The 20285-nt window shown below is 37.8% G+C and overlaps 1 protein-coding gene across 2 annotated transcripts in view; it reads right to left on the reverse strand.

Moving 5' to 3' along the window:
- Positions 1 to 20285, reverse strand: part of LOC117409054 (catenin alpha-2) — a 520292-nt gene that overhangs the window by 77235 nt on the left and 422772 nt on the right. For both annotated transcript variants that reach the window (XM_034014606.3, XM_034014607.3), the window contains exon 8: positions 7127 to 7207. In XM_034014606.3, coding sequence (XP_033870497.1) covers positions 7127 to 7207 — 81 coding nt within the window. The remainder of the gene's footprint in view (positions 1 to 7126; positions 7208 to 20285) is intronic.

Consider the following 20285-nt stretch of genomic DNA (forward strand, 5'->3'; position numbering starts at 1 on the left):
AACATACTATTTCCAGAGGGGCTTATTTCAGCAAAGACCGCTTAATAACGTATGCCTCTACAGTTTTAGATGTTTCACAGCGGGGAAAAAACAGTATCTACAGCTGTGTAATGAGTTTCAAACAATGAGGAATTTCCCGAGATGTACGTAACCCAGCAAGGTTATTTGTAAAGGAAGCACTATACAGTAAATACAGTACCTCAGGCACCTACAGAGATAACGCCTTTTAATTTGTCTGCTAGTTACAGTAACTAACTTTGCGATGTTTCATTTATTGATTTTTGATTTCATAACATTATATTGTGAAGATGAAGAGAGTCACAGGTAATTCTGAAAAACATAGCTGTTGTTATTGCTATTATATATAAAAAATAGGATAAAAAAAAAATCACTGTTTTTTATGTATTTATTTTTTAAATCAAGAAAGACAAAAGGGTACTAAGATGGTCCAGTCGCAGTGCAAACATACAGCAATTTACATTTTCGTTGCGACACTTGAACAAAGTGAAAATGTTGTTGTATGTGCAAAGAGAAAATATGTTAATGAAGACAGCCGCAATATACTAATTTAAATAGTTGTGTCTTCTTAGTGAGATCTGTAGCATTATACATTGCGAGAGTCATGTGAAATTGTTCAAATAGTTAGCGGGAGTTGAGTTGTGGTTTACTGCTGCAGAGGGTACCCGAAGGATAACCCCCAAATGAAAAATGTGTTTCTAGCAAAAAGCTTTTCATAATCATACAGGAGTAGCCCCTTGCTAAACCGGATATGTTTGTCTGACATTAGGAGGTGTCGGGTTAAAAAAAACAACCTAAAAATCACACAAACACATACATTTATAGTGCTCAATGTATTTTAAATGTATAAATCATTGCGCTGAAATAACACTAATGTGTTTTGGGTAGGCTACACATTAGGTTATGAAAAAAATATAAATCTGTATAGTACGCCTATACAGTATACAGTGCAGTAGTAAAATGATGGTAACACAAAATAAATCATGCTGCTGCATTACACACATTGGTGTAATGCAAATAAAAAAATATTTTAAATTGAAACTAAATGATTTTAGCTAATTATTATTATTATTATTATTATTATTATTATTATTATTATTATTATTATTAACTTGGCAGCCTAGACAATTAACACAAAACAGATCATGGCGCCGCATTGACAAGTTATAGTACTTACAGGAGGACAGTCAGTTCTCATTAATATGAATTTCAAGGGACTAGCAACAAATTTTGCATTATACCACAAATTTGTATTATCATGAGTAGCCGATAAGCTAAATGTATACTGTTAGTATTTAAGTTAGTCAGGGGTGCAGTGCTAAATTGTGCACAATTACAAACCACCTGCACATTAATAAAATAGGTGTGTTTCCTATTCCTATACAGATGAACAAAATGAGCTGAAGGGGTTAGCGGCACATGTGTGCAGTCTATTGCTGTCTGGTTTTAGGGAAAAATAGGTATTTCGCTGTTCACCTCAAAAATGCATAGAGCACAACTGGCAACACACAAGAAAAAGCGGACTAGGAAATGCCAGCAACAATTGCGACTGTTTAAAAGATGCTTTCAAAAGTTCTTTAAAAATTGAGGTAATTGTAAGTGTGGCAATTGTCTGCACCTTGCACCCCCTTTTTGCGAATTTATGCAGGAACGCCTATAACTACATATTCATCTGAGGTTGAACCACAAAGAAAAACTGCTGCTGTAAAGCAATCCCTAAAAAGTCACACATAGCATTGCACCTGTTTAGTACATTTCACCCAAGACTTCTGACTTTTTTGCAACTGGTTTGCAACTATTGCGACAAGCGCAACACTTTAATAAACCTACCCCTAGGTTTTGTACATGAAGATATTTTTTAAATGTGTTTTTTTAATTTATATTTTGGTCTGGATCACTTGGTCTGCTTGGAACTTATGTTGCTGTTTAAAAAAGGGCATCTACTTGTGAAATAATGACTGCACTCTATATGCCACTTCATTGGCCAAGAAAATCTGTTAAGTTTATAATAGCACTTTTTGGTATGTTCCTTTTATGACGTTCTGTTCTGAAAGGCATCATGATCTGAACTTTAAAAAAGGTTTCTAAGAAAGACAGCACCTGCATTCTGTTAGCTGGCTCCACATTTGTTGCTAGAATTTCTACAGCCGATTGTTCAACAACCTAAAACACATCCGGTTAACTTTTTGATCCAACAAGAAGTCCAGCCCAATTGAAGTTAACATAGCATGACTTTTATGTGGTGAGTGTTTGAACATTTTATTTAGAGATAAATGAATTGTTAGAGTACAACTCACAAACTGAGCATAGGTTCTGGTTACATTTCTAATGAGACTAGGGATCTGATTAACATCTTTTAGTCGCCTGAATTCTGGTAAGAACCTGGGAAGCTGATTGTATCCTGGCTTTTGTCTTTAGAACAAAAGCCCAACAGGACAATATTGTAAAAACAAGTCATTTGATGTCCAGCCCTAACATGAAAGATGTTTGCCTTTTGGGGAGACCACTGTTTTGTATCGGAGCTACAAACCTATTGATAAACATCTTCCCAAATAGTAAACTACATATAAACAGGTTTTGATTAGAAAATACAGCTGGTTTATGAGGGGGTCATAAAAGCTAGCCCCTTTAGGGGGATCTGGACAAAGCCAGATACTTCAAGGGCTGAGAAGAGATTTGTATAACTGTAACTAAAAGAAACTTGTTTTCGTCTGACTGGGTTAAAGAAAAAAAATATGTCATGGGGAAAAAGAGTATAATAATCCAAGTAATGTGCTGTTTGTTAACTTGTGTCTTTTCCGTGCTTGGAGGGACATAGTTCCTAATTTTCTCTACCATATTAAAAGAATCTCTGTTGTAACTTTGCAACCAAGACTTCGACTGACTTTATTTTTACTCACAAATGAATGAAGAAATTCGCAACTTCTTCATTTTAAATTACAACATTACAACAGTGAGTTCTGGCGACAAGGTATTCTTGACTTAATTCCAGTACCAAATAATATTCGCCCCAAGGCTACGTAAAACAGGTTGGGGGAATGCAGGAATATCTTGCAGAGCATGTGCCAGATATCCACCGGCCACATTTTATTTGACTTCTTATTAACCACATGAATTCATAAATCAGAAACATTAAAATGCCCAAGATGAACCTTTGATTCTGTAGCGCTTAGACAGATTTTAAACAATTGTTATGCATGGTGTCTAAAGGTAAACTTCTAAGAGAGACCTCAAATTCAGTTATCAATCAAGAGACGCTATGAGGGATGGCTTGACAGAACCATTTGTTTAATGGGATGACAAGGGTATGAACACATGGCACATTTCAAACAGTTTAAATGGATGTGTGGCAGGGGAATACTAATTGCATGAGGCAAGAAATGTAAGGATATTAGCTCAGCACTGTCAGCCTATTTTTCACAATTAGTGCTATTCATCAACGCTAATAACAGCTGGAAAGCTATTTTTATGATTTTTTTTTTCTCTTGATGTCTTTAGAAAAGGCAGCTAAATAGAGGGCACTTTCACAGATGCCATTGTTTCAAAGACACAATGAAGATATTAATACAATCAAGGCACTGTAAATAGATGAAGGTTCACAAGATTATCTGCCAGAAGTATGCATAGTAAGGAATTGTGTGGTAGACTTTTTGAACATGCCTCTGAACCATTATAGCTAGACCTCAGAATTCCAGGGCTTCTAACCTACACAGAGATGGAATCACATTCGTTTGAATGTAATTAAAGAAAATTATGACTTGCAACCCATGAAGGAGGAAAGTAGCTCTAGTCCTTGTCTGCTACTTGCAGCTTTAGTGTATTAATAGTAAACCCAATACCATTAGAAGCATCTCTAAATATATATATATATATATAATATATATAAAATAGACCAAAGGCCCCTGTGCTATCATGTCTTGTTAATATAATTATGCAAACATTAGCATGGGCTGTGTAGCCTTGTGACCTCTTCTATCACTTCCAAAGTTTTGATCTAACACACTAGGTTAATTAGCAGGAAAAGCCAATTTCTCCAAGAGAACACATTTCCTATGCAGAAGTGAGCTTATTACACCAAGGACCTTGGTGGCAGTACTCTCTTTAAGCCTTTTTAGATGAATGGTGTTACTTTGTAATTGAAAGACAGAGGTTGAAACAAAACAAGACACGTAAGCAACATACATCCACTACCCTAGTAGAACTTCTGAAGTAATAGCAGAGGTAAATATGTTATGTTATTCATCACCTCCCAGGGAAATACATAATATTATATCTGCATCACACCAGTTTAGTTACAAAGAGCATTTCTCAACTTTTACTTGGAAGCATTCTGGAGAAAGAGCATTTGGCATATGAGAGTAATTGTGTACCAAGAAATATCTACAGTTGCCAGAGGGAGAAGGATCTGGAAACACAGTGATGCTTGTAAGAGAAATATTTTATCTTTTTGTTTTTTTACCAGCTGATTCATGATGTGTAAATGAAAATATCATAACAATTGAGATTGTGTTGAAAAATATTTTGCATACGGAGAAATGTTGAGGGTCTGACCACAGCCAAGCACTTGCTCGAAAAGAGTGTTAAAAAAAAGTTGATAAAAAAAAAATAAGAACAAATTCTACAGAATCCAGCAAAAAAAACAAGCAAGCAAGCAAAAAACTAAAAACAAAAACAATAAAAGCTCAGTTCAAAACTTTGAACGGATCATACTCTACATTTGCAGCTTTAAAAAAAAAATAATCGTGTTATTCTCTAGAGCTGAAAAAAAAACAGCAGAAAGGTGAGATAGATTTCTGTAAATGGAATCTACCTGAAATGTAACGTCTACTTATAACTATAATGTGCATGATTGGTTTTGTGAGAGTCCACTGCGAATCTGAGACATTTCAGAAAGCTTTTAATGGTAATTCTAGAGACAGTTTGGAGCTGTGAAAACAGGTAAGATATCTGTTTTTAAATATGGGGCCATATATGCACCAGTAAATATTATGTATTGAATAAACTAAAAGTGATGGTTAAAATTACCGGGAAAATGAAATTGCTGCAGATTTGCAAGAGTAAATCAAGACTATTAAACACTTTTCATTTCCGTTAATCCACCTTAGAGTACCATAAAAATCAAGACGCACAGTAATAAACATGTCGTAGAATGTATCACTGTGATAGATAATAAAATAAATGTCTTAAGAGGATTAAAAATGCCTGGCCTTGTGAATCAGCAAACTGTTTTTACAAATAAATATAATGCACATATCAAAAAAGTTCACTGCTCTCCAAATATTAGTCAAGTATACTGGAACAAAAGAAGGTAGGATATTAGCATTGGAATAAAAAGACAATTGCAAACTAAAATAACATTCATGATGTATGACTTTGGTAGAAATGGGTTAAGTACATTTCTGCAGAAACATTGTATTTCCATCCAATAAAATGCATTACCTACTGTAAGTGTCTACGTGATATGTTAGGGGATCTCGTAAATGCCACAGGAAAGCTGTGCAATGTTACATTGGTTGATTAACAGGATGATTTATATGGAGGATCCTGTACAGTATACACAGTGTTCCGCGTTTGCGGTTTATTCTGAATTTTACCGATGTTATTCAATATTTTCAAGGTAATTTTTTCTAGGAAATACACAATATTTTGATTTAAATGCTGTTTTATTTTGACTCTGGCATTGTAATAAGCAGCCCTAAAAAAAGTAGGAAAGTAGAATGAGTCTTGCCAGAAAATCCCGAATAAATGTCTCAGAAGGGATGAATGGGCATGACTTTAAAGGCGTCTGTGATGTCTGCTTTTGCTAGCCATGCCCCATGCCCTGCTATTTTTGTGCATTTGATGGCATCTGATAGAGGAGTGTACTGCAGTGAAAACTGGTCGTGAGGGATAAGTGAGTTGATGCTGCTGGTGGATTGGCCGTGAGGAGCTGATAAATCAATAATCAGATATTTCTTTCCTGATAGGGTTGATACAGTATTCTGGAAAAGGTGGAGACGGGAAAGGCCCAGCCATGAAGCCCTTATCAGTTTCTGCTTTGATGAGTGTGGAGACAGTTTGTGGATCCGATGTGGCGGATCTGAGATTTTTGCAGGTATAGGAAGAAGGTAATGCTGGTATGGAATCCGTTTTGTAACCTGTCTATGAGGTGCTGGGTGAATTGCTGGTCAGGGTGAGAGAGGACAGCTTCAGTGAGTGTCTCTATGTTGATAGCTGTGCGTACTGTCAATGTGGCAAGTAATTTGTTGTGCTGCAGGGGACAGATAATCTGGGAGTGGGCGTCGCCGCAAAAGTTACATATGTGCAGGAATCTGCAGTTTGTATTGAAACAGGCAGCGCTTAGCAGGTGGAAAGATGGGCTCTGCATCCTGGATGTTGCAGAGCAACATAAATAAAGTGTCACGGTCAGCATTGGGGGGGATTTGGGTCCCAGAGTCGAAGAAAGCCTTCAGCATTCTTGCAACCGGCCAGTCTTTGAAAAGCAGCTGTTTTGCACTGGAACCGGTACTTGCCTGGGTCTTTTTCCCTTTGGTCGGGAGGACGCCAAGCCATGGCTTGGTGGTGATGGCAGAGGATATGATACGAACCTGGGCGCGATTTTGATTGCTGGAGATAGCTGCCCAGACTGTATATCCTTGGATTTGTTTGATGAAAGATCAGAATCCATTGTGGTAATTCTTCAGAGATGTTATTCTGGTATAGGAGATGTTATTTCCGCTTATTTAAATTATAAATAGCTCAGCCGGTCAAAAGGCGAATCAGTTGCAGAGTCGTGCTTATATAGGAGAATATAGATTGACAGATATGATAGCCAAGGAGAAGCTCCTGTTCTGCCCACCCGAGACTGACGTATCGGCGGGGCGTAAGCTTGGGAATCAGGTTTCCAGACCGGAGGCAGAACCTTGCTACCCAGAACTATGTGCGGCTGGTCTCATACAGAGCACGCGGCAGGACTGGATTGAAACAGGATTGAAGTAGGAAATGGAGATCGTAGTGAGAGAGGGACCCTCTCCGACACCCCCTGAATGTTGCCTGAAGGCTGACATTTAAAGTAAAAGCACTGATAACAATTTTAAAAGACTTAGGGCAAAATGTATTACTACTGTACCTGTCTTCGTAGGTCTCTTGTTTTTTTGGTCATCTTATCAATGGCGGTGTTAAGTGGGTCTCCTTTTTCCTTTCGGCCAGTCTGAAAAATAAAAACAAATAGCAGACAGTTTAATTTTTGTAAGAAAAAAAGCTGTACATTGAGTCATGTAATTATTACTTCAAGACCTGTCCAGTGCTCCTGGAATAAATTGTACTAATCATGTCCCTTTTAGATTGTCCTGGACTGGCTGGTATAGTTCTGCTCAGTCAGTGAGAGAGAGCTTGGATAAACAGTGGGTACAATCCTGCTTCCTGGTAATGACAAAGGAGAAAGTTTAAATGAGACTGCTGTACTGTAACGTGCCTTGTTAAATAACTGTTACATGAATGGTGTTACATAAATCTTTGTTTTGAGGCTTCCAGTATCATATCTTGGATATGTCGTTTAAGCTGGAAACTCTTTATAAATGCAAGCTCACTTCTCAAAAGGACCTGTCCCAAAGCAAGATAGAGATGAGAAGAAGAAATGAAATGGGAAAAAAATAGAAAAGTGCTTGATCATACAGTTGTATTTTGAAGGCAATAAATAAATACATTTATTAAAACAAAAAGTTCACAGAAACAACAATGTGAAATCAACCAAATGACTGAGCCATGCCCAAAGCGAAACACAATGAAGCAGTGTTTTTTGGGAAGTCACTTGATATAATTTCTGACAAGAAAACAAAGAACATTGGTAGGCAAGCAGATTATTATGTTTTTTATTTTTTTTTAAATTTTATTTAATTTTATTTTATTTTATTGTATTTATTTATTTATTTTGACCAAGGTATAGAAGTTTGATGGTCGAAAAAGTTTTGCAGTATATGTATGTGGCAAAGTGGTTAACTGTGTGCAGGTGCAGGAATGCAGTAGTGATCAATGAACAGACAGACAACAATAATCAGGTGCAATGATATTTTATTTTATAATCCAATTGGTCTCATGACCCAAAGACACTAAATAATAACAATGTTAACAGGCAATACAGCGGCGTGTATTGCTCTGTTTTAATCCACGGGTTGGTCCCGAAATAATAGTCCCGATCTTAAACACCCACACGTATAACTCAAACCACAAACACAAGTCCACAGTGCGTGCTAAAATGCTTGTGGTGTAAATACAGTTATTCGTGAAACAAAGTGTAGTGATGTCTGGGTAAGTGCTGGCCTTTGGCGACAGCTCCGGATCATGTTCAGCCGTCTAATAATAACAAACAGTATATTCTTTAGACACGACAATAAACAAACAAAACACTCATGATAATAATTCACGTTTTTCCTTCCGGTTCAGCTTAACCATAACAAGGAACAGATCACTTCTCTATGCCCCCTTTTGTACCGTCAGTTATTATTAGGCTTCCAAGCAGAATGGCTGGAAACCTATTGTTCTTCAAAAGATTATTATTATTAGAATTCCAATCAGAATGGCTGCTTGGAATGGTAAATCTTTAATAGCCCATAAAATGAAAACCGTTGGTAGATACCTATGGGAAGTTGACCCTGAAGCAAAATGGAGCACGTAGGTCACATGGTTTGGCAGCCATGTTGGATTTTTGCAAAATTGTGGTCATTTTCAAAACTCTTCTCCTCCTAAACCGCTTATGCTGGAGCTCTGAAACTTGCTGTACATGTTTATGAATGGTCAATCTTTAAAAGTTATTCAAAGAAAAAGTTTTCGTCAATGACGGCCATGTTTATGACATCAGAGGTCAAAATTGAAAGTAGTCGATAACTCCTTATAGAATGCAGATAGGGTCACTGTTACAATGGAACACATATAGGAACCCATATGTGTTCTATCAAAAACAGCCATTGCCTGTGACCTTTGACCTTTCATGATAGGATATCACTATTGTTATTTCTTATCGTCTGCCAAGGACTTTAACAGCCCATAAAACGAAAACCACTGCACGAAATCGCTCGCAGTTTGGTATGGTGGTACATGACTATGGCTAGTTGACCCTGAAAAAAAATGGAGCAAATGGTTTGGCAGCCATATTGGGTTTTGTATTTTTGGTAACTAATTTAGAAGACACTAAAACAACAAAAACCATTGCTGCTATTGCCCTCAAACTTCTCACATATGTTGAGGAGGGGTGTGCAATTACACATATCACATGATGTGACACGTAGCCTCCATTTTTTATTTCTACATTTTAGCTTTAAAATGCAACTCCTCCAGGACCGCTGGACCGATTGAGCTGAAATTTTCCAGGGATCTTATTAAACATGAGAGCATCAAAAGTTATTCAAATGGTAGGTTTTCGTCAATCCAAGATGGCCAGCATGGACCAGTACTGCTTATAAATCCGTAGAGAGTGCAGATAGGGTCATGGTTACTATGTAAGACATAGTAAGCAATACATGCTCTATGAAATATATCCATGCCAGTGACCTCTGACCTCTCCTAAAGTTGAAATGCAAAACTTGATTATAACTTATAGAGTGCACATAGGGCCATAGTTACTATGGAACACTTATAGCAACCCATGTTTGCTCTATAAAATAGTTAGCCTGTGACCTCTGATCTTTCCTAATGGTCAAATGGCTTGTTACTCATTAGATAGTGCAGAAAGGCCATGTTTACTATGGAACACATATTCTAACGCTTCACTAGTACCTTGGAAGCCTTATAGATGCTGGCAACTCTAGTTATTATTATTATTATTATTATTATTATTATTATTATTATTATTATTATTATTATTATTATTATTATTACCACTACTTCTACTAAAGGATACTAAATTCAAAATATAAATATCTGTGTAAACAAATAAATATGTATGGAAGTAATTTTACAGAATGGTTCATAAAAAAGACCAACAAGATTGGATATATTGTGAGAAGTGTTGAATTTAAATCAAGGGAAGTAATGTTAAAACTTTACAATGCACTAGTAAGACCTCACCTAGAATATTGTGTTCAGTTCTGGTCACCTCGTTACAAAAAGGATATTGCTGCTCTAGAAAGAGTGCAAAGAAGAGCAACCAGAATTATCCTGGGTTTAAAAGGCATGTTGTATGCAGACAGGCTAAAAGAATTGAATCTATTCAGTCTTGAACAAAGAAGACTACGCGGTGATCTGATTCAAGCATTCAAAATCCTAAAAGGTATAGACAATGTCGACCCAGGGGGCTTTTTTGACCTGAAAAAAGAAACAACGACCAGGGGTCACAAATGGAGATTAGATACAGGGGCATTCAGAACAGAAAATAGGAGGCACTTTTTTACACAGAGAGTTGTGAGGGTCTGGAACCAACTCCCCAGTAATGTTGTTGAAGCTGACACCTTGGGATCATTCAAGAAGCTGCTTGATGAGATCCTGGGATCAATAAGCTACTAACAACCAAACGAGCAAGATGGGCTGAATGGCCTCCTCTCGTTTGTAAACGTTCTTATGTTCTTATGACCACGATAAGATAAGAGTACAAAAAGATTATCTGTTGTCGCCAGATCTGTTGAATTTTTATATGGAAAGCACTGTGACTGAGGCCTTTGAGAAATGTTCAAATCTGGGCATTAAAGTAAACAACAGATGTATAATTTGCACATTGTATAGTTGTTATTGCTGAAACCAAGGAAGATGCTCAAACACTCCCAAACAGAAAACATGAAGTGAGAAAAGGGTAAGGGGCCCTAACGTCAAAACAAATAGGTACTTAAAACTGCATACTAAGCATGGCTGTTTTAAGCATCTAATTGTTTTGAATATCTGGCGAAAGGAATGGAAATTACCCAAGAGAAAACTAATTGCAATGCATTTAACACTGTCAAATGACTCCAATATTGAAATTATATGCCGACCTATGCTTGCATCAGCAGTACTTGATAAACTAGAGAATCTGGATAGATAAGGGAATAACTTTGAGAACAGAATTTCAAGTGGTTAACACTTCAGAGGCCTGCACCTCAGCAGGTCAAAAGAAACTACAGGCATATTGAACATTACAGCCTATGGAGAAGAAATGAGTAACATAAGGACCTAGCATCCTACAAAGCAGTACTAATTATGCATAGTGCTGCTGCGCTATAATTCCTATCGTTAAGTATTGGGAAAAATATATATTTATGATCAAAAACATGTTTTACCCATAAGTAACAAAAAAAAAAAAAAACATGCAGTAGATGCAGGGTCTGACAAAACCGTAACAGCCAAAGGGTGAAGTTTTGGGAACTTCTGGCAGTTATCAGCCCAACACAGAAGTACAACTTGGTCAATCTGTACAAAATCCTGGATGATCTCCAAGGTACTGTGCCATGTGGGTGTTCACACTGATCTGATCTCCACTGCTGCTGCGTTTCTTGTGGCTTTGATAACGAGCCAGCAACCTGGGACATTTCGCTGGTGGTGATGGTTGTTTATCCTCAGGGATGGGACTGAGCTGGGTATTCACCTCTGCCTGGTCATCTGTATCACCTGCTTCAGCAATCGCAATTTCTAATATATAATAATACAAATAATAATAATAAAATTCAATTTTACCATGAATCTTACTGGTTATAATGTAGCCACAATTTTAAGTTCATGTGTATTATTCATTGGTGAGCATATTTTGTAGTAAATTCAATTGATTCACAATAAATTATATTCTTACTGAATATTGGCAAACAGGAATTGATAGAAGTGCATTAATTCAATTAGTGAGTAAGGGCTCTTCCTGAGGCGAATTTGTATATCAAATGTGAAGGGATCTAGCATTAGAGTACCCAGTAACTTGGTACAAATCCTCCCCAAATCATAGTTTATACAATTCTAGCTTTCTCTGAGTAGTACCCACCTAACAATAGTTTAAAACAACTTTTCAAACAGCGTGACTTAGATTTGTATCTGTTTGAATCTGTTGAATTCAATTGAAAAATTGAAATCAGAGGGAAAATTAAAAAGGCTGCTGTGTGAGAAAATGTAGACTATAATATACAACAGTAGTGACCACCACTGTAGCCTGCTCAACTCATATGTGTGTGTATACAGATACCATTTTTCTAATCATTTTACCAACCTATTTGATGCAAAACACAGTTATGCAATGTGTGAGGTGTAAACTTGTTTCTGCAATACAGCACAGTTATTTTTAAGATCAATCTGAACATGAAGTAAAAAATGTGCCTTGTGAAGTTTGATGTTGTTCCTGCTGTCTCTGTAATAACTGTTGTTTTCTTGCAAAACTGTTGTAGTCTTGTTACAAATTAATTATTTGTGGTCCTTGTAACCAAACCGCACAATTGCTGGAAGAATTGCTCTGAGCTGGAAGACATCGGTCAACGTATCAGTCCAGCAAAAACACCTCTTGACGTTTCTTCCTCTCTTCCTTTTATCGTGATTTTGGGCAGGTACTGTGCTAATAATGCACATGTATGTACTAATAATGTAAGTATGTTTTTGCCCTTGTGGATTTTGTTATCATAATTATTATTATTAGTAGAACCTTTTTGTATTTAGGGTGTCTGGAGCTGGGGCTCCTCCCTCGTGTCATCTGCTAAAATACCTGTCAGTCACCCTAAATGACCTGTCAGGTCCTATTTAAACTGTAGCCAACTCCCTAATTCTTGTCTTCCTTTTCAGTTTGTGTTTACCACACAGATTTGCAGGCTGAAACTTACAACAAAAAACTTTTTTTCAATCTGTTTAAAAATGACTACCCAGCTTTTGTTTTCATCCAGTAAAGATTTTATCTCTCCTTCTGGCTCATTTCCTTCAACAAATAATCCACCAAAATAATTCTCAAAGAAATCCACCCGTCCTGCTTCCCCTCTATCTGGCAATGCTGTTTAAGATTTCCATCCAGCCTCCGCTGATCCTGCTGCTTCAACCTCTGCTCATCCAGCTGTGCCTGCTCCCATTCCTCCTCGCCACATTAAACCTCAGGATGATTCTCCAGTGCAACTTTTTTACAAGGATTGGCCCATCGACAAACTCCTGAAAGCTCTTTCCAAAAAAGGATTGCCCATTGCAATTCCACATTGGCCGAGCCTGTTTTCCCCCCTCAAAAGTCACACCAGAGATCCAAACTTGTTAGTTCACACTCTGCTCCTGCTGTGAAAGCTTCGCTCGCTTCAGATCCCGCGATTACATCTCCTCGGTTTCCAATTCCATCTGATCCTTCCTACGATTTGCGTTATCAGATTTTTAACGATATCAAGCAACTCATTCATCCTCTTTCCACCTCAATTTCTACAGTATCTGATCACCTGTATACGCTAAATAGCAGGATCACTCACTTGGAACCGGCAGCCATTACTTCCTCATCAGTGGCACCAGCAGCAGCGCTCGTCTCTCCCGCGGCTTCAGCCATGCCTACACCTGCTCTTGAGCTGCCAATCTTCACTCTAGCAACCGCCTCTAGTTCAGGATCCTCTTCTGCTCCAGTAGTTCATCGCAACTCTCTCTCTTTCAACTGAGACGCAATATTATTGAAGGTAAAGACGTTAATTTGGTTTCAATACTTATTGCAACCTCAGAATTTCTGGATCACAGAGTAGTTGACTGTGGAGATGTGTCTGTTACTCTTAAATCTCGGGATCCTCAGCTGTGTAAAAAATTTACTCTTGAAGAATTTGTGCTTGCATTTTCTGTTTTTCATAATGTCCTTTGTGGAATTTATTCTCAACGACGACAGGAACTGGACTCATATTTATTTAACACTGTTGATCAGTCAGATACGGTGGTACCATTTTTTATGAGTATCAGAAAGCTTTTTCAGCCAAAGCAACTTCTCGGTTAACAGTGGGACAGTACACTGATTGGCTGGTCTGAATCTGATCCTGATCTCTTTAATAGATTCTTCAGTGGTCTCCGTGCTAACGCTTGTGGAGTTTGTGCTTCCACCGCCCATTCTACCTCCCTGTGTCCAAAAGCAGCCTCCTCAAATTATCCTTCAAGAACTCCTTTCTTCAGGAATCGTGCATCTGCAGTTTCTCCTATTCATTCTTCAGCTCTGCCTGCTTTTTCAACAAGCAAAGATTCTCATGGAAGACCCATCAAATATTCATGCGGCAGACAGCTGCGCAATAATTTAAATTCCTCATTCTGCATTTCCAAAGGATGCCATTTTTTACACGTGCAGTTTCTGTGGCGATGCTCATTCATGTTCCATCTGCCCCCTTTTATCTAAATAACATTCATCATTACCAATCGCCTCTACCCCATCAACATCCCGGCTCTATCAGATGCCCTTCAATATCAATCTGATCGTTTATTTGTTAATTATCTCATTTATGGCCTTTCTAATGTTTTTTCTACTGGTTTAAAATCTATCCCTTCTCCCTCTATTGCTTGTAATAGATCAGTTTTCTCTTCATTACATCACCATATCTGATGCTATCCATTCCATCAAAATATCTGGACGGGGTTCCTGGTTAGCTAAAGCAGACACTTCCGATGCCTTAAAAGTCATGCCTGTACTCCCTTCTCGCCATCATCTTTTTGGTATCTGTTAGAGAGGGCAATTTTACATTGCCACAAAACTAACTTTTGGATGCCGCAGCAGCCCTATGATCTTTGATTCCCTCTCCAAAGCCCTCTGCTGGATTCTACTATATTAATCACATCCTCTTTCTGCTACACTTATTGGACGACTTTCTCCTTGTATCTCCCCCATCAGCCCCTGCAGCTGAAGCACTCTTAGAACTCAGGTCCCCCTCTCAGAGGAGAAAACTATTGGTCCAGTTCACTCTCTTGAGTTCCTAGGAATAACATTGGACACATTTGAGGCCTGACTGCCTCCTGATAAACTGGAATGCATTCGCTCTCTCTCAGTCAATCCTTTGAGATCGACCATTCCATTTCTAAACAGAAACTTTCACTCCTGGGACATTTTCATTTTGTAATTTGCATCATTCCTCAAGCTGATGCCCAGAAAGACATTAGGATGTGGCCCTCTCTCCTACAGAACTGGAACGGCCTTTCTCTGTTTTCCGATAACTTCATTTCTGCCCCCCCATGACCTCTCACTTCACACCTTACTTTTAGATTGCTCAATTCAGACATCTGGCTCCCTCAGCTCAACCTTTCCCTCTACCCATTCCTCCATTCAGCAAACTGGTTTTCAAATAAATTCATCCATTTCCAATCTCCTGACTTCAGCTCAAGATTATGTGGCCGATGCCCTCGCTCCTTCTACCCACTCCTCCTATTCAACCGGCTGGTCCACTTTCAAAACCTTCTGTAAGCAACATCACATACCCTTCTCCTTTCAACTAGGATTTCATTCTTTCTTTTCTCATTCATACAAAAGACAAGCTGCATCTCTCCCTGGGAACTATCAAAACTTATCTAGCTGGAATTCAATACCATTATTGCCTATTGTGCAATTTCTGTCCTCCTCTCTCATATATCCCTGCTGTTTGCCTTCTGTTTAGGGGAATGGCAAAAATGTACCCTCCTCCTTCTCCTTCCTGTCTCCCTATCACTTCAGATATTCTCTATTGCCTCATCTCAATTCTGCACCAAGGTTGCTTTTCTCTTTTTGATGATCCAGTCATGGAATCCCTTTGTCTTTCTGCATTGTTTGGTTTTCTTCGCTGTTCTGAGTTTGCTGTCCCCTCCCCCTCAAGTTTTCCATCCCTGGGCCTTTATTCCTGTGACCTCTCTCTCTCATTCCTGACTCTCACTATCTCCCCTTTCTTTGCATTTCTAAAACAGATCAGCTGTTTTTCCTCTCCTCCGAGCAGTTAAGCAGCAGTGTGGAGTAGTGGTTAGGGCTCTGGATTCTTGATCGGAGGGTCGTGGGTTCAATCCCAGGTGGGGGACACTGCTGCTGTACCCTTGAGCAAGGTACTTTACCTCAACTGTATAAATGGGTAATTGTATGTAAAAATAATGTGATAACTTGTAACCAAAGTCGCCCTGGTTAAGGGCATCTGCTAAGAAATAAATAATAATAATAATAAGTATTTGAAAAATGAAATTAATCACTGACTAACATTTCTAACTTACACAATTTTCTCTCTTCTTTCCATTGGTGGAGCAGTTGTGGTGAGCCAGGGGTCCTCTTTTGGGGACAAGCGATGCTCACTTCCCAAACTTAGAGGCCAACAAGGTTTCCGCTGGTCAGAGGGGACCCCCCGGCCAAAGCTTTTCTAACTACATTTCATTTTCCATTCTATTGCATATATCTATTCATTTTCACCCCTGCCAGTCTTTCGAGCCCTGGCCCTCTTTAATATGTTTATTTCTTTATTCTCTTATCCAGCGCTTTTGTTCTCCCTGCATAGACCGCGAGGCTCTCCATGCAGCCTCGCAGCATCAGCCGAGTCTGACCTCTCTCAATTAGACGTCTCAATAAGCCAGGGATACCTTAGTTCATACTTTATCCTTCCTTAGTTTCCCCTTGGGGGAAGTTACCTCGCTTCCCAGTTCGGCCTCACGTCAGCAAGGGCAGTTCTCCGAGCAGTCAAGGGGAAACCCTTATTCTGTTGCTAAAGTCACAAGCACTTAGTCTCTTTATTCTAGTAGTCCCTTTACGTAGGACTGGCTCCTGCCTCGTGAATTATTATTACTAAGTGTAACACACTTACTTGTATAACCGATTTTCCAGAAATATTCATACACTTAAATGGAGATTAAACTTAAGTGGGTTGGTGATTCCCAGTCCTTACATAAAATATTACTTTACCATTAACAGAATGCATTATGCTACATTCATTATTTTACTGAAATTCAATATGAAATCACAGAACCATCAGTTTATAACATATTTAAATGCACAAGCAATAATGAAAACTGCATTCATCTACATGCAATTTTAGGCTACTTGAAAACTCAACAGAAATCGCTATGCACGTACTGAAACACGTTGCTATTACAGACATGTTAACCCCTAAGTGTTCATACAAGTGAAAAACTGAAAAACCTTGGGATTGATGAAAAACCTTAACATAGACCACTACACTTTTGTTGTGTGTGTGTGTGTGGGGGGGTTTGCTGGTGATGGATCAAGATTTTTGCACATGGCTGACAGCCACTAGACTTAAGGGCTATGCACACCAGGAGCGAAGTAAACAAAACAAATACAGCACGAGTACATTAAAAAACAAACAAACAAAAAAAAAACTGTAGCTAGTCATGAAAAGAATATACTGTCTGCTTTTGCTCCTTTTGTGGAGACGAAATAAAATAAATAAATAGTCTGTGTACACCACACACTAAAAAAATGACATTTAACAGTGAATGTTTATATGTGATCGGGTTTAACATGTTTTTTTTAACATGTAAAATAATGTAAAGTATTTTACATGTTAATAAAAATACATCTACACATATTTCTTTGTAAATACTGAGAAAATTAGTTTAATATACTTTTTAAATTGATTTTCAGTTTTAATAAAATCTTCAGTTAGTGTGTGAATGTGATTATTATTATTGGTCAACATTATTAAAACAAAAAAGCGTCATTATACATAAATACGAAACCAATGTGTGGCGCTCCCTGTCACTTTGACTAAAATTAAGGTGAAATAAAGAGCGATAGACATACCATCAATTTCCAATTGTTCTGTTATTTCTTACCATACAGTGTTTTTCTTTTTATTGTCTTTATAACCACTGACACTGCCATCATAAAGAACATTATATTTTTTTACTTTAATAACTAAATTCTCATTGATGTCCATTTGTCTTTTATTTCTGTGGTAATTTCTGTGTGAATGAGACAGTGACAGTCTGACAGCCTCTCCTTTGACTCTGTTCGAGTAATGACGTGTTGTGTACAGAAACATAGAAGGCTTGAGACAACAAGGCAATTCTATCTTTGGAGTAAGGGGGGAGTTTGCGTAGCAACTACAGGAATATAGAATGGTAATGTACACCTCTTCATGGTAAACCTTGAGACTTGACATCCATGTTAATGCTGTACTCATTTTTGCACAGCATAGTCCTTTAGTACACTCTCTTAGCATAACTGTTTAGCTGTCACTCGAGGAAGTTAAGTCTTCCTAAAATCTCAAATCTGATTTGTTCTGTAGCTCTTACTACTGTACGTTTTCCTCTGAGCGCCACTCTAATGGTGGCATTTGCTAAGAGAGGTGTAGATCTTACCCCATTGCTCCGGAATAATCACCATACATCAGGTACTAGATGACTCAGTCCAACCAGTCTGATTTAGATTCTTAACTGGGCTATGTACTGTACATTTAAAACACAACCATACATTAATTTAAAAGATATTTGGAAATATTGCTAGAATAAGGTTAGAGCTGCTTTAATCAAACTCTTCATTATGTGTAGAAGAACATATGGGCATGCTTTCCAAGATGGTGTAAAAAAAAAACATGAAGACATCCTTTTATCATACAAAAGTGCACACATTTTGACACCTGAGACTGTACCACTTGAAAATTCTAACTTGGCAAACACCTCTATATTACAAAACATTGGAATACTCAGAAACGTTACCTTGAGGAGTCAATTTGTGCCGGAATGGTTAAGAAAATGTCAATTATATAAACTTCAATGGCAGGGATCAAGCTATCCGGTACGACTGCAACAAAAACTGCACACCAACAAAATGCAAATTGTGCTTTTAAATCTGTATCCAGACCGCTGACTGGTGGCATCTGTTTTTTGTTTTTGTTTTAATAATCCTGGAAGATATATATATGTCTGTGATACAGCAAATAAGATTCAGGGGCCTAGTTCCTTCTTACAGGGTAAAAAGCACAAACATATCTGACAAACATAAATCAAAAACTAAATTTAGATCGCCTTTACATTGTTATTTTTTTCTGGTTGGGCCTAAAGGCAAACAGTTACTGTCACTTCAAATTTATTTGGCACCACTGAACTATAAACATTATTGTTTCCCATTAGCCCATGGATTTGCTGCAGGGAAGGGAAAATATCCCACAGAACAGTTCATAATCGAAATCAAATGTGCAGAAGCATATTTGTAACCCACGATCGGTGAGGGGCTGATTGGAAATAATGGAGGCTGACACTTTTTCTGATAACAGCTAAAACCTTTAGACATAAGAGCTGCAGCAGCACAGGCTGCAGCATTACACTATAGCTCCTGCATCTCGTGCACCCAGTGCCTGTGTTAATACTTATGGATTTTTCATCAGGATGAATGAATGTGCTTCTTCTCTGTGCAGTTAATTTTTTTTGTTACAAGCACGAAAGCTGCAGTTAAGTAACATAGGAACTGAACCAAAAAAAAAAGACAAATTCTAAAATGGTGCCTTGTTTCCTTGTTTCAGCAGGGGCTGAAACAATCCTAAAGATATCATGCCTCACTGGTATACCATCATAAAAGCACATTAAAGTGTAATACATGTAGTAAAAGCATGGTAAATCATAGACAAGTATGGTAAAATGGAAAATCGTGGTAAATGCATAGTATAATGAAAAAATACAGTAGGAAAAATAAATGTACAGGTATATTTCTAACAAATATACAGTAGTAGTACTGTATGTAACGCTACATATGGTTATAGGCACACAACAAGAAAACTGCTGATCTTAAATTCGAACTCAAGTGTGAACAGATTAATATCCTAACATTAACATGACCTTCTTTTTCCTCTGGTTATAAGAGATCACACATATTATTTCCTGCTTGGCACAGCGTCATGATGATTCCCTGTCTACAGAAAGTCTTTAGACGGGAAGGTACCAGGTTGTTCATCCAGTGGAGAGGTCTGCTGTGCCTTTTGTCTTTTGTGTTTGTATATATTCTCTCAAGTCTAAGGTTAGAGAGCGTTTTTGAAAGACAAGAAAGAAAGAAAAAAAACTCCAAACCCTTTCTTGATAAAGAAAGGAAAGATTTCATGAATACCAAGCCTAATTTAATTAATGAAAACGGGCTTTAAAATAACCGTGAGTTAAAGGTGTTGTTTGTGTGAAAAAAGCTCAGTAATGAAACAAAATGAAAACAGTCAACAGTTTGACATTGTGCTTGGTGGAAAAGAGAATAACACTGCTTTTTTATTTTCACGTTCTAATGTATTACACCCTGTCTTGAGCACACTTTATACCTCCCAGGAAATAAAGGAATACAGCTATTTTTAACAACAGCTAGCTTTCACAATATATCAAGGATTATGTGGTCTTGTCTTTATTCTCTGGCTTTAATACAGGCAATGTGATTTGAATGTTGAGGGGTCGGATTGACACACAGGGATGTATCAGTAATGTCC

Source organism: Acipenser ruthenus, chromosome 2 (genome assembly GCF_902713425.1).
Source record: "Acipenser ruthenus chromosome 2, fAciRut3.2 maternal haplotype, whole genome shotgun sequence".
In the NCBI taxonomy this organism is placed as follows: Eukaryota; Metazoa; Chordata; class Actinopteri; order Acipenseriformes; family Acipenseridae; genus Acipenser; species Acipenser ruthenus.